Source organism: Macrosteles quadrilineatus, unplaced genomic scaffold, assembly GCF_028750875.1.
Source record: "Macrosteles quadrilineatus isolate MER2022 unplaced genomic scaffold, UCM_ALF_1.0 Scaffold_7__1_contigs__length_78375512, whole genome shotgun sequence".
NCBI classification, from domain to species: domain Eukaryota; kingdom Metazoa; phylum Arthropoda; class Insecta; order Hemiptera; family Cicadellidae; genus Macrosteles; species Macrosteles quadrilineatus.
This window is the reverse complement of record NW_026542600.1, coordinates 54,822,403-54,834,993: the sequence shown is the minus strand read 5'-3', so window position 1 is coordinate 54,834,993 and position 12,591 is coordinate 54,822,403. Positions and strand designations below refer to the sequence as shown.

The window sequence follows — 12,591 nt, the reverse complement described above, 5'->3', positions numbered from 1 at the left end:
AAGCCATTTTATTTATTTGTATTCACTTGGGCGATTTTATGTTAAATTAATTAATACCTGATTTGAAGTTCATACCCGATCTTTACAACGGGAAGAGAATACTTTGTTTTTTAGGTCTGTCTGTATGAAATATTTATACATCATTGGTTTAGGCTGCCATGGCTATAATGTTGAGCTCTCGGTTCTCTTACAAGAGACATTGCCTATACTTAGTACTAACACCTCAGTAGCGGCCTTTGTTCACCTTTTGCCAACTAAGAGCGCCATTTACATTTTTTTTTCAGATCACGCAATAAGTCATGGCAATGCAAAACGAACATGCCTCTTATTACCTATACCTATTACACATTATTTAGACTTTCTCTGGACTTATCTCGCAAATTGAGTAAACCATTGATTTGGGTTTGCATTTGATTTCATTATAGAAATAGCCTTGCTGATAGTGATTAGTTACCATTAGTTTTCAGATAACGAATAATAATGTTACCTAGGAAATGGCTGAACAACCCGCCTAGTTTTGTGATGCACAAACGTGTAGTCTGTTGTAGTTGTATATTTTGTAGTTTTACGACTTCTTGGTAGTAAGCTTGACTTTTATATTTGTAGTTTACACTATTTTTTTAAATGTCTACTTGTAACAAAGTGCACTTAAACTGTTAGCCTAGATATGGTTTATTGATGATACTGACCTGATAGGGGTGTATCCCTGTCGCACCATTTCCGAAGTCACATCCACCCTTCTCTTGTTCGGGTAGGGGATGACAATATCAAAAATATTCTTCCAGCTTTGGCCCCACATATTTCCTGAAATGTAGAACTGTAGGGAAACACTGAAATATTCTTCCAGCCCATTCCTTGTAAAATTAAACTGGATGAGAGATGAAATTCAAACTCGTAGACTTGACAAGTGCAATGTTTAACAATCTCAAAATCTTAAAGTCAAAAATTCATCTTACCGATCGACAAACCATTAAGGCTGTTGATGTAAGTTTAATTTTGGTAACTATAACAATGCAATGAAAATACATATGGGTAAACGTTTTGTTTCTCTAGTGACCTTTAAAGTATAGTAAAAAGATTGTGTTATGGATTATTTAAATATGAAGTATAAACACAATGAATTCATAGTGACATTATGTAGCCCTTAAACACTGCAATTTTAGCTTACTTAATAGTGAGCGCTGAGCTGAGTTTATTTATCGTAGGTGTTAATAATACTAAATTTATTTGTTTTTCTATAAATGAAATTTTAAGCTCTCTATTATCATGTAAAAACTTGACTAACTACTTTCTATTCAAAAATCTACAGTATAAAACATTATCATATTAATCCATCAACTAACTGTACGGCATTAGACCTCTACCTAGGGGATGTAAGTACTTTTATTGGATTGTGATTTTTTTCATAGATAGTCATAAACAAAAAAATCCTGAAAACTTAAATTACAAATACCTTAAATTATCAACCATCTTTCTCTAAAGTGGGTTCTGTATCTCAGAACACAAAAATAAGACAACCACAACCTTTATCTTCTTTCTTAAACAACTGTACATCCTTTATTTTGCTAAACAATTTAAAATGAAGCCATAATCATATTTTTCTTTTAATAAAAAGTATTTTTCTTATATACGAATATATAATTTATCAAAAACTTGGCTATTCAAATTATGCTTTTTTCATGTGATCGTGAAAAAAACCTTTTTCTGTAATATGAATTCAGAGTAGGGAAGAGTGGTGGGAAGTTTTCTATCCCAAGCACTAACCTCCCTTCACGCCACTTTTATACGTTCAAGTGTTTCAGCACTACGTTAGATTCCCACCTATTTACCAAGGACATGAGCTGGTAGAGGCCCGTCAAGTCTGATCCTGCGAGGACCGTAGTACTCGTGCAGTTTCCTACGAACGTAAGTGTGTAGTTGCTGGTACAGGGGACTCAGGTGGGCCCATACCTCGGCCATGTGACGAGCCCATTCGGGGTCCTCGTAGACTGATCTTTCGTGCTGGGAGGCATCTCGGAAACCTGAAGAGAAAGGAAAAGTTATTTGTGCAACTACTGAGGCAAAGGCTCACTTTTGAAAAAGAGAAAAATTTTGAACGGATCTTTCCGAGTTCGTCAATGTTGTCGAGTTTAAAACGACTTAGATCATGAACTGCACATATTGTCTACGGTTCTTTGAATGTGACAAATACAAAGGTTAAGATGTTTTGTGGCTAAGTTGCATAATTTTGTCAACATGCACGTGGACGTGATAAACAATGACATTCCCAACTTAAATGTTGGCAAATTATAAATACGTAAATAAATCTGCATGCTAAAATTTATAGTCCTGTGATCTAAAAATATGTTCAACGAGTCTTTCAAACAAGTGTTGCACATTATCAAAATATTAAGGGTTTCGACAAGACTTGAACCTTTTAATTTTTGCAATAAAAATCGAACATAGCCTTCAGTAACTCAATAGGTGGAAAGCTTATGGCCAACGACGCAAAATCTTTGTCTTTGAGTCAGGCCTACAGCAAGACTTTAACTTCATCATACTTGCAATCAATATTTAACATATATTTCTGAATGGTTGGAAACTTGTGCGTAACGAAATTAAAGCTTTTTCTCTGAGTTAGGCCAAAAGATCAAATGGTTAAACTTCCACAAACTCCCAAAGTCCTGTCTGAAACACTCTGCATTATTAGTTATCCATACACAAAAATTGTCAATCGTATGTTTTCTTACCCTGCTGCTGAGCTGCCTTATTGATGAGGTCGAGGTAGGCTACGTACTTGGGCCTCAGCTGAGCTACGGAGTCATGCCAAGAGCGCCATACATGTAGCTGCTCCTCGTAGTTACGGGAATGGGCCAGGGTACGAGTCAGATCTGAGAAAGTATGCATCAGTCAGAAACTTGATGAATATTGAGACCATTTTCACTTCACGTTGTAACAAATATTATCAGTTAACGATGTAATACAAATTCTTCAAGTCACTGAACGAGAGTGATACTCCCAGATGGTTGCCAGTTTCAGCATTTAAAAATTTGGTAGCTTTTTAATGGTTCGATTCTGGATAAATCCTTTAATTTATTGGACATGGAAATGATTGCCACGAATTAAAGGTAAATTAATATTAGGCAATGACAAAGGTCACTCAATCACGCTTATATTCCGTTAATATTTGTGTTAAATACACATTATTCTCGTCCCCAACTCAAAGAAATTACAGTGATATTAAGTTGAACAAAACGTTGTAACGTTGTACTTCTTTAGCAGTTCCGAATGTAACATATATATTATTAAATAAACTATTGGTCCGTTTTATATAATAGTGCAGACAACCAGCAACGATTATTTTGTAAATATTAAGTCAAAAGCTATCTATTTGTTGACAGTAATCATGATATCAATAACATCAACATTGGTATTCGTATTACATCTTTTCATAGGTGCACCAAATATACGTCTTAATAGAGTTTGAAATGTATAACTCACAAGATTGTGTTATGATTTTTTTCTACAGCCAAACATCAGGTAGAATCTGAACTACCAGGTAATAGCAATGTCACGTAGCTTTCATCCAAAAGCCAATATTGTTTGGTGGGAATCAAACCCAGCACTGTAAGACTGAAGTGTCCTTTGTTACTAGTTAGTATAGGCCTAAATTGGATTCCGTCAATGGCAAACTCTAGTTAATGTCTAGTGGTAATTGTTTTTAAAACTCTTCGCAAAGAGGGGAGAAACATATGAGTTGACCACTGCCATATGTTTTTTTTCTCCTAAGGCACGAGCCTGGGATTTTTTTCACATTACTTCAGGCTAGACCTAGGGGTTGCGGCAGTATCACTTGGATAAAATCCATTGGTTATTTGGTAGGATTTGAGCCCGGGACCTCAGGGACTCTAGCGCTCTAACCTTTATACCAGCTCGCTCCCCCACTGCCATATTGATAATACTACTATTGATAACAATACTGGAACGCTTATGGGCATTACTCACTACTCTTTAAGCAATATAATTCAACGTCTGTACTAGCATTCTTTGTTGTTCAAAGGAACAAAGAACGGATTATAGAGGAAAGAACGGAAAACATGAAGGTAACACGCACGACGTTCCTCTACTTCCGTTATCATAGATGTCATGCTTCCGTTCGGCTTAAACATTTACATAAAATCTTTTAGTTGTTCTTCTTATATGTTAACTATCCTGAATAAATAGGTCACATAAGGATGCAATAATTTTATTGCCAGTCTTGTAGTAATGTTTATAAAATATTGAAATAAATCAAACCCTGAAAAATTTGATGGGGGATTTTGCCCAAAGGTAGTCGATAGTAAGATGACGGAATTTAAGTAAAAATATTCTAATAAAAATACTTGTATTAAGATATTTGGTTATCAGACGTAGTTTTAGAATCTGTAAATTTATAACACGTACAATGGTGGCCAAGAAGTTATTTATAATATGACATACACAGCTACTGTAGTATGTTGGTTGAGGTTAAACATATGTATTGTACGAGTAAATAAAATGTACAATATTTTTGGTTCAAGATTTAAATTAAAAATTAATACATATACTCTTCGTAAATTACCACGTGTAAATACTTGAATACCGAATGTCAATTAAATTATTTCGATACATTGCTAAGCAACTTTTCCTAAAACCTTAAAATGTTTATAATATATTTGTTTACAAATTATAAATTAAATTAACAGCTGTACTATACAAATTCTATAGATGTTCTATAGATAATCTAGATGTTCAAAGTTATTGTCTGTTGACAAAATTCTGGCAGCTTGAGGGGAAATTCACCCAATACTATATATTTTTTTCTTTTAAAGCATATGTTGCAACTGATTTACGTGTTGACAAACCTCAGCTGTTGAGCTTTGTTTTAAAGGCATGATCAAGTGGATATGATAAATTCCTTTCCCTAAAACCACCTACATTTTGTGAATGGAGTATAGTATATGTTTTTAACATGATTAAATGACAGAATTTAGTACTTATTTCTACAAAGCAAAAACAATAAATTAAAGAAAATTTAAAAAAGTCCTTACCAGGGACAAGCGCAAGGTCGCAATACGGAGAAGTCTGTCCGCTATAAGGACACACTCGAATGGAACTGTATACATCCTTCATTTCCTGAATCAACCGCTGAAGCTGAAATAACACATTTTACTGTCTCATAAAACCGATTTTGTTGAAAGGTGCTGCGAATAGGCATTGATAGTCATTGACTGTATATGTACGTTTTCACTTTATAAATGACAAAATAAGAGTTATGTCAAGCTTTCTGTTGCAGGAAATGTAAATTGGTGAAGATAAAATAACTATTCTAAGATTGCAAAAGGACATTTTTAAATATCTGCTAATAATTAATACCCAACAAATGTATTATTGTAAGAACAGTAATCAAAGCTAAAGAAAAAGAACATGTAGCAGTATTTTTACAAGTTTTTTTATTACGGGCATGATTTTACTTCTTATTTATAATTCAAATATGCTTGCTGAAATTTCAAAATGTTAAGTTAGTGACCATGAAATGATAAGAAATTATTTTGAGTTAGTAAATGGACGAAATGGCATATATGATATGGTTGTAGTACTTGTAGAAACGCACATTTTAATCTACCATTGACCTTTGGATAGTGAAGCAGACATCGCATCTATATGGACCAGTTGTAGCCAGTTTTATTCAAAAAGAACACAGTTGAAAGAACCACTCAAAGGTGTGCTACTGTCGAAAATTTAATTTTATTCCTTAAATAGTAGTACTTTCATAGTTGGATATGACATAATATGACATAAAATATGCGATAGATTTGGCTGGGTTGCCAGAATTGTATCCTCCTGGAATTTTACCCCTTGGGCAAACCTGACGTCACTATGACATAGTAGCCTTAGCGCTCTTAAAGTTTGTTCGCAGGCGGAATTTTACACCCGCGGATTTGGGAGTCTAATGAAAATAGACAGAGCATAATAAATTAGATTAGCAATAAAACCGAAATTTTACCCACTGTCCATATAAGGCAAACGTAGTCCCTACGTGTAGGCCTTATTTTCGATACACCCATCGTGTAGAGCCTTAAAAATCAAATAAACTTGTATATTTAGGCGTTGGGTGAGTAGGCTACAAAGAAAGTCTCCAAAGGCTACAGAGAAAATTGAAAAAAAACTAACTGTTGTTATTCTTATAGAGAAAAATTAAGTTGTTGTAGTTTGCTTATAGATACATTTTGATCAAATCTATCGAATTTATTTATTTCATAACATACTTTTAAAACTGTTTATATAAAAATACATTTCTCTACCTTGTAGTAGTATATGTATATATATTGCTATTTAAATTGGTAATACAAGTTTAAGGATAGCCTATATCTTTTGTCAAAATCCACCAGACAAATTGAAGCTCGCCCTGTGGTGGGGGTAATTATTCTAAAACTGGCTACATGTTCATCATAGGAAGAGAACACTGCATGCTTATTGATATCAACAATACCAATGATTAAGCACTAATTGACTACTGAGTATAATCACCCTGGTCAAATCTGGATCGGAAAGCGCTGACCGTCCCTTGGACAGTAGGATTTTTAGCTGACGGTTGATTTGAGGGTCTGAGAATCGTGCCCAAGCAAAAGTGGACAACTTCTTCCATGAAGCCTTTTCGAAACGCGACTGCCTTTCTTGCTCTTCTTTCTGGAATATCAAAGGAATCTGTGTAAAACAAATCTACATCTCAGATAGTCTACCTTACAAAGTAATCAAACCAACGGTCTTGTATCTATTGTGTATTTATCGCATGGTAAATGTCCAAAAAAAGTGAAATAAATATTGTTCAACCATATTACGTAAATATTGTTTGAGTATGTTAAACATCCAAAGCCTTTTTTAAAATATCTTGAACACATTCGACGCAAAAAAAGTGGACTGAAGAGGTAATACAGTTAAATATACTGTACTATAAACGGACGACTTCATGCGCTACTCATACTATGTAATTCACATTATTTTGTAGAATATGTTAATTGGAAATGGGAAACAGAATACAGATAAAAAAAACTTAAATACATATTTTTTTACTTCAATGTGTTATAATTGTTGCTCTTTCGTTAAAAAAATTATAGAAATTACTTAAATGATGTATTAGCTTAAATTTAGATAATCATTATTCATATTTATTGAGTTTTACTTCAACCTGTTACCAAATTTGTCAAAGTATCGGCTCAGCTAAAGTCGCATGGACAGTAAAATCTCCGGACTCTCATGACATTTTTATACTGGAATTCCAGTTTTTCATCTTACATAAAGTTACAAGAACTTAAATTGCTATTAAGTTATAAATGTTATTAAAATCAAGAGGAAAACCATTCTCATTTTGTTGAAGTCAGTAATGTTGGTAGAGTAGGTCCACTGGGCAGTTTTCACCCTGAAGCACATGTCTGCAGCTTGGTCTTCGTATTCCCTCAAGAACTGCATAGCTTCTCCGACGTTTTCATTTAGCTTCTGGAAAGAACCAAAATAGTTAGAAAACCAAGAAAATCTTTAGATCTTTTTTTACATTCTGAAATAGTATGTTACATCAGAATTTTACTAAATTTGTTTTATCTTTGTAACATCACTTGTTGTGGTTTTTATTTCGAAATGCTGTAAATCGGTTAAAGTAAAGAAATACCGTTGATTTCCGGCAAGCAACAATCCCAGATTGTAATAGTAAACCGATAGTGTACAATTATAAGCTATTATTCAAAGCTGATATCGAAAATGCCTACCTTTTTAAACAGTTGTTTGTCATCGTCTTAGTGCATATGATATTAATGTTTATTTATTATCAGCTGTCTGTTTTACTAGTCAAATTTTGTTCCATGTCTTGAAAATATTAATGAGAAATACATTTGCTTGTTCCAATGTTTGAATTCGTTTAATTATGTATGGCATTTTAATATGGTATTTTGATAATTTGTAAAGCACGACGATACATAGGCTCAGGAATTCAATCTATTCTATTGCACTCGTTTGAATATCGTTAAAGAAATAAAGACAACATTATCTTAACACTCATACAAAAATACTCATTATAAAAAAAACCTTTGTGACTTTTGTATACCTTTTTTGAAATATTTAGTTGCAGCTTTTTTATTAATATCAACCAATATGCAATTTTACAATGTTTACATACTTTGATACCAACTTACTTTGATACTTTGATTAGTATGGTAATTGTGCTTGCGTTGTGTTCTGATTTTTGGGGGTTAGAGATTTTCAAAAAATAAACTGCTCAAAATATAACGGTGAATGAATGTAACAAACATTGTTTAACTGATTGTATATGAAAGGGATTAGAACCTTCGAAAAACTGAATAATAATATCCAAAAGTCATAGGTGACTGAATATCACGTCAACATCCATGAATCCCAACATTTAACCCAGTAAACTAAATCCCATATATCGTATTAAAATAGATGGTAAATTTTAAACGTTACAGTTGAATATTCTGCAAGAATTTATGCAACAATATAATAACTTATTCCTACACAACTGATTCACGGACATCCTTATTGACAGCTACTAAACGCATATTATACCGAGTAAAAAACCCTGGTTGAAAATATTGCTTTGTCCTTGATGTGCTTATTTCTCGATCTTGATTCCGTGTTTTTCTGTCAAGACTAATTATTCCGTGCCCATTAGTCGTGGATGTCGTGTACGAAGGAGCGACAGAAAAGACGAAGGACGGGGTTCCACCAGAGCCTCAGTAATTGACGCCATTGTCTTGTCACTTTTGTCTGCAAGAGGTGGACTATGAAGAAGAGTACTTCGGGCACGCGCACAAACCTGTCCCAGCCCTCCACGCCCAAGGATAAGACATTGTCGTGCTCCCCACAAGATTAAAATCGTCTGACTTTGCACTATGTTGTTTTTCACGATTTTGCTATACCCTACGGATTCCCGATATTAGTTATTATTTGTGTGATGGGACAAAATTAATGACTCTCGAATTATTAACACAGAGAATCTATGATAAGAATCAACAAAAGGTTAACTCAGAGAAAATTTAAAAAATATAAATAAAAACAAATGTAACAGCTGAGGCATATTGGGTGTGTTGGTTCCAAAAATAACAATGAAACGTATACATAATTTGCCCCATAAGGACCATAATTGCTGCTTACATTAAGAAAGTAAACTAGGATTTTACTATTTTAACAAATTACAAATATGGCAAGAGTATACTTGGATAAATTGCATTGACCAAAGTATACTCTCAGAGCATAGGTCTACTAATGATTTTCTCTAATCAAAGCTTGGTCCCCAGAATTATTTTAAATGTGATTAAATTAAGTTCTTTAATTGAGGTGCGTGCCCTAAAAAAGGGTTTATCGAAAAACCTATTCTAATTCGATAGGTTTCTTATAAAGACCTTTTACTCAAGTATGCGGTTGATAGGTGTGCAGCTTACGGGTTATTCAAAAGTTCATGTTCCTTGTTTGTTTGTTATATAGATACATCCTTTAAATAAAACTAATGGCTGTTATGAGCTTGTGGCTTATCTTAGTTCATACTGTTGCATTACTAAGTAGTACTTTTAAATGCAGGTATTAGACCCAATTTGAGTGGATCAACCTGCTAACTCCATGTACGGAATAAATAAAGAGGTTGGTCTGTGACATATATAACAGATATGTATATGTAACCGATATAGTGTGCATTTTTCGTTTTCACTGAGAAATTAAAATAAATATTTAACTACTTCGAATGTTTTTATGGTCATTTATTTTAAAACGATCAGTTCATCTTGAACGACTTTACAAACTCAATGTAACAAATATTTCAAATTTTAAAATTGTTAAAGAAAGGCAATCACAATATTTAAATGTTAATAAAATCATTTTTTTCAATCCCAGGCCTTGTATTTACTTCTCTGGGATTACAATGATTAGTCAATATATTTTGAGTAGTTTTGGCCAACCCAATTTTGATCACAAAATTAAATTATTATAAAAACATAAATTTGTATGTCAGATTCAAATTAGTAGCTTAATATTAGTAAGCAGAAAACATTAAACTAAGTTTTTCTGTTTTACATAGTTGTATTTTTGCTATTTATTATAGTGAGCTATAATATAATATTACTATAATATATTGAGTTAAGCCTTATCATCAAAATGATGATCCTGGTGAATTAATCTTTTCTTATGCTAAAATTTTAGTAGGGTTTGCGTACTCGGTGATCTCAAAAATAGCTCTAAATTGTTTTAAACATCTATGATTTAGACTAAGAAAGGTTTATGATACGCTTTGTTCTGGAGAAACTCTTATTTAGTTAAAAAAATTCAAATGCAATTTTAATCTTTTAACGATGGCTTGGGTTATCAAGCAGCCATGTTGCTTTATACAAATTTAACAAAAGAGTCGTGATTTATGTTTATAACAAGCCAGCCACGGTATACTATCAAATTACAAAATACAGTATAAAATTAAAGGATGGTAAACGTTGAAGAAAAAGGAGAAATTGAAATTTGAAGACAGCCTTTTCGTAAACTGTCTTTTGGTATGGGGTTTTAAAATGACGATTTTACTCTTTTTTTGCTGTGTCAGTAAGTCAGTAATGCGTGTTTATTTACAATTGTTTAAATGCCTGAGGATTAGAACAACTGTTATAAACACAGCATCAATATTATTTTAGTATGGTAAAATGTGTTCATATAGTTCGTTTTATTGCACATTTCTGACAGTATTTAATAATACTATTGCTCGTAATGAAAAAAAATAATTTGATATAAATCATACATTTATGTCATATGTTTCTTTAAAAAAATATATATAAAAAAAAACACGAGATAGCCAAACTTGTACGTACATGGTAATAAACTTTTCTCTTTTTTACACAATTTAAAACTATGAAATTAATCAATCCTGGATCAATATAAAAAATGTAAAATAAAGTTATTTTTAAATGAATACTTTCCTATCTTTACTTATAAACACTGTAACTGTAGTTAGAACTATGTACTTAACTTTAAAAGCTATATGATATTAAGTATTTTTTGTTATCAATAAATAATCTGTGTTCATTAATGTTGGGAATTACAGATTAAATAACTTAAATTATTGTTTTAACGAAATAGCTAAATTGCTCACTGCACGAATAAACCCAACCCGTAATATATTGTTAAGATAACTTTGACCAAAATATTTACGGATTGAACTCGTATATCAAAGTTTAGAGCAACATAACTTGATAATTAATTAGCCTTGTTTGTCAAAAATAATACACTAATAACCAAGGGGAAATAAGTTTTGATCTAAATTATTGGAAACGGAAATTTGCAAATAGCGTTGCACAATGGTTTGACAAGAACAAATTATTTCCGTAAATAAGAGATTTTCACTAGTTTCTGGTATGTTTGCAATAAAAATAGACATGTATTGTTTACAAAATATCACTACATATTAAATAATCACGTTGTGTTCAAAAGATTGGTACCTATTTATTTTAACACGAAAACCAATGCAAATGATCTGTTAGAGTAGCTAAAAATTTTATTTATTTAGACCATCACAGTATCTACGTTTCCGAACTCTCCGTATACGATAAGAGCTTTACACTAAATTATACGTTAAAACATAAACCATATATTAAAAGATTACACACATACGATTGAACACACACATTACACTGTAAATACACAAACTGCCAAAACAGTTGATATTTTGGGTATCTTAATGTACGTTTTATTAATTTTGCTCATGTGTATGAGTGTTGTCTTTAAATATACATACTACAAAGCCACATTACATACACCTAAAAAACTGTTCTGACTAAAACGGAAACTAACATTTAAACTAAAGAAACCGCTTCCATTTTTTTCTTATTTTATAAGTAGTGTTTAAATTTTGTCCTCCCCTCTTTAGTCTTTACACATTTGATATTAATGCTGCACATATCAAATCACCACTAAACAGCAGACATAATTATGATCAATTGAAACTTCACTCAAACAGTAAAAATTAGTGTAACTGTCGTATGACTTTTGGGTAACTGTTGCTTTCGGATTTTTTAGGTTTCTTTGTGTGTGTTAGTTCATATTATTTTATTATAAAAGTCAATTTAATAGCTATCAATTTAAATTTAAATGGTACTACGTATATGTTGATTCACAAGGTTTCCTTTTAATATAACGTAATAGTAACATGTTAATAGAAGGTTTTAAATATCCTTCTTGTCATTAAGTATAGCACAACAGAGTCGACAATTTAAAAGATTTGACACTTTAATACTAAATACGAAATTAAACAAAAAATACAGATACAACTAGTACTAAATTACGCTAAAATAGCACATCTCTATATCTACTGCGTCGGAAGATATGCACTGCTGAATCACCTGTCCGACGTTTCGGTGTCATTGCAGCAACCATCCTCAGGACAATTGCTCAACTTCCAAAAACAGCGTTTACACTAATTGTAAAATCCTATACAGATATACCCCTAATCAAAATTCAAAATTCTTTTTTATTATAAAGATATATTTTAAGACTTACCTGGGATCGAACCAGCGGCAGGATCACGCAGAAGACAGAGATAGCCAACATGTCCAT

The 12,591-nt window shown here is 32.3% G+C and overlaps 1 protein-coding gene across 1 annotated transcript in view; it reads right to left on the bottom strand.

The window, feature by feature from the left end:
- Window positions 1-12,591, bottom strand: part of LOC128999003 (angiotensin-converting enzyme-like) — a 28,031-nt gene extending 15,440 nt beyond the window's left edge. Inside the window, exons 1-7 of the mRNA XM_054425358.1 lie at window positions 12,535-12,591; window positions 7,357-7,494; window positions 6,529-6,687; window positions 5,049-5,151; window positions 2,730-2,870; window positions 1,830-2,021; window positions 690-804 (exon numbers count right to left, since the gene is read on the bottom strand). Of these exons, the coding sequence (XP_054281333.1) occupies window positions 690-804; window positions 1,830-2,021; window positions 2,730-2,870; window positions 5,049-5,151; window positions 6,529-6,687; window positions 7,357-7,494; window positions 12,535-12,591 (905 nt within the window). The remainder of the gene's footprint in view (window positions 1-689; window positions 805-1,829; window positions 2,022-2,729; window positions 2,871-5,048; window positions 5,152-6,528; window positions 6,688-7,356; window positions 7,495-12,534) is intronic.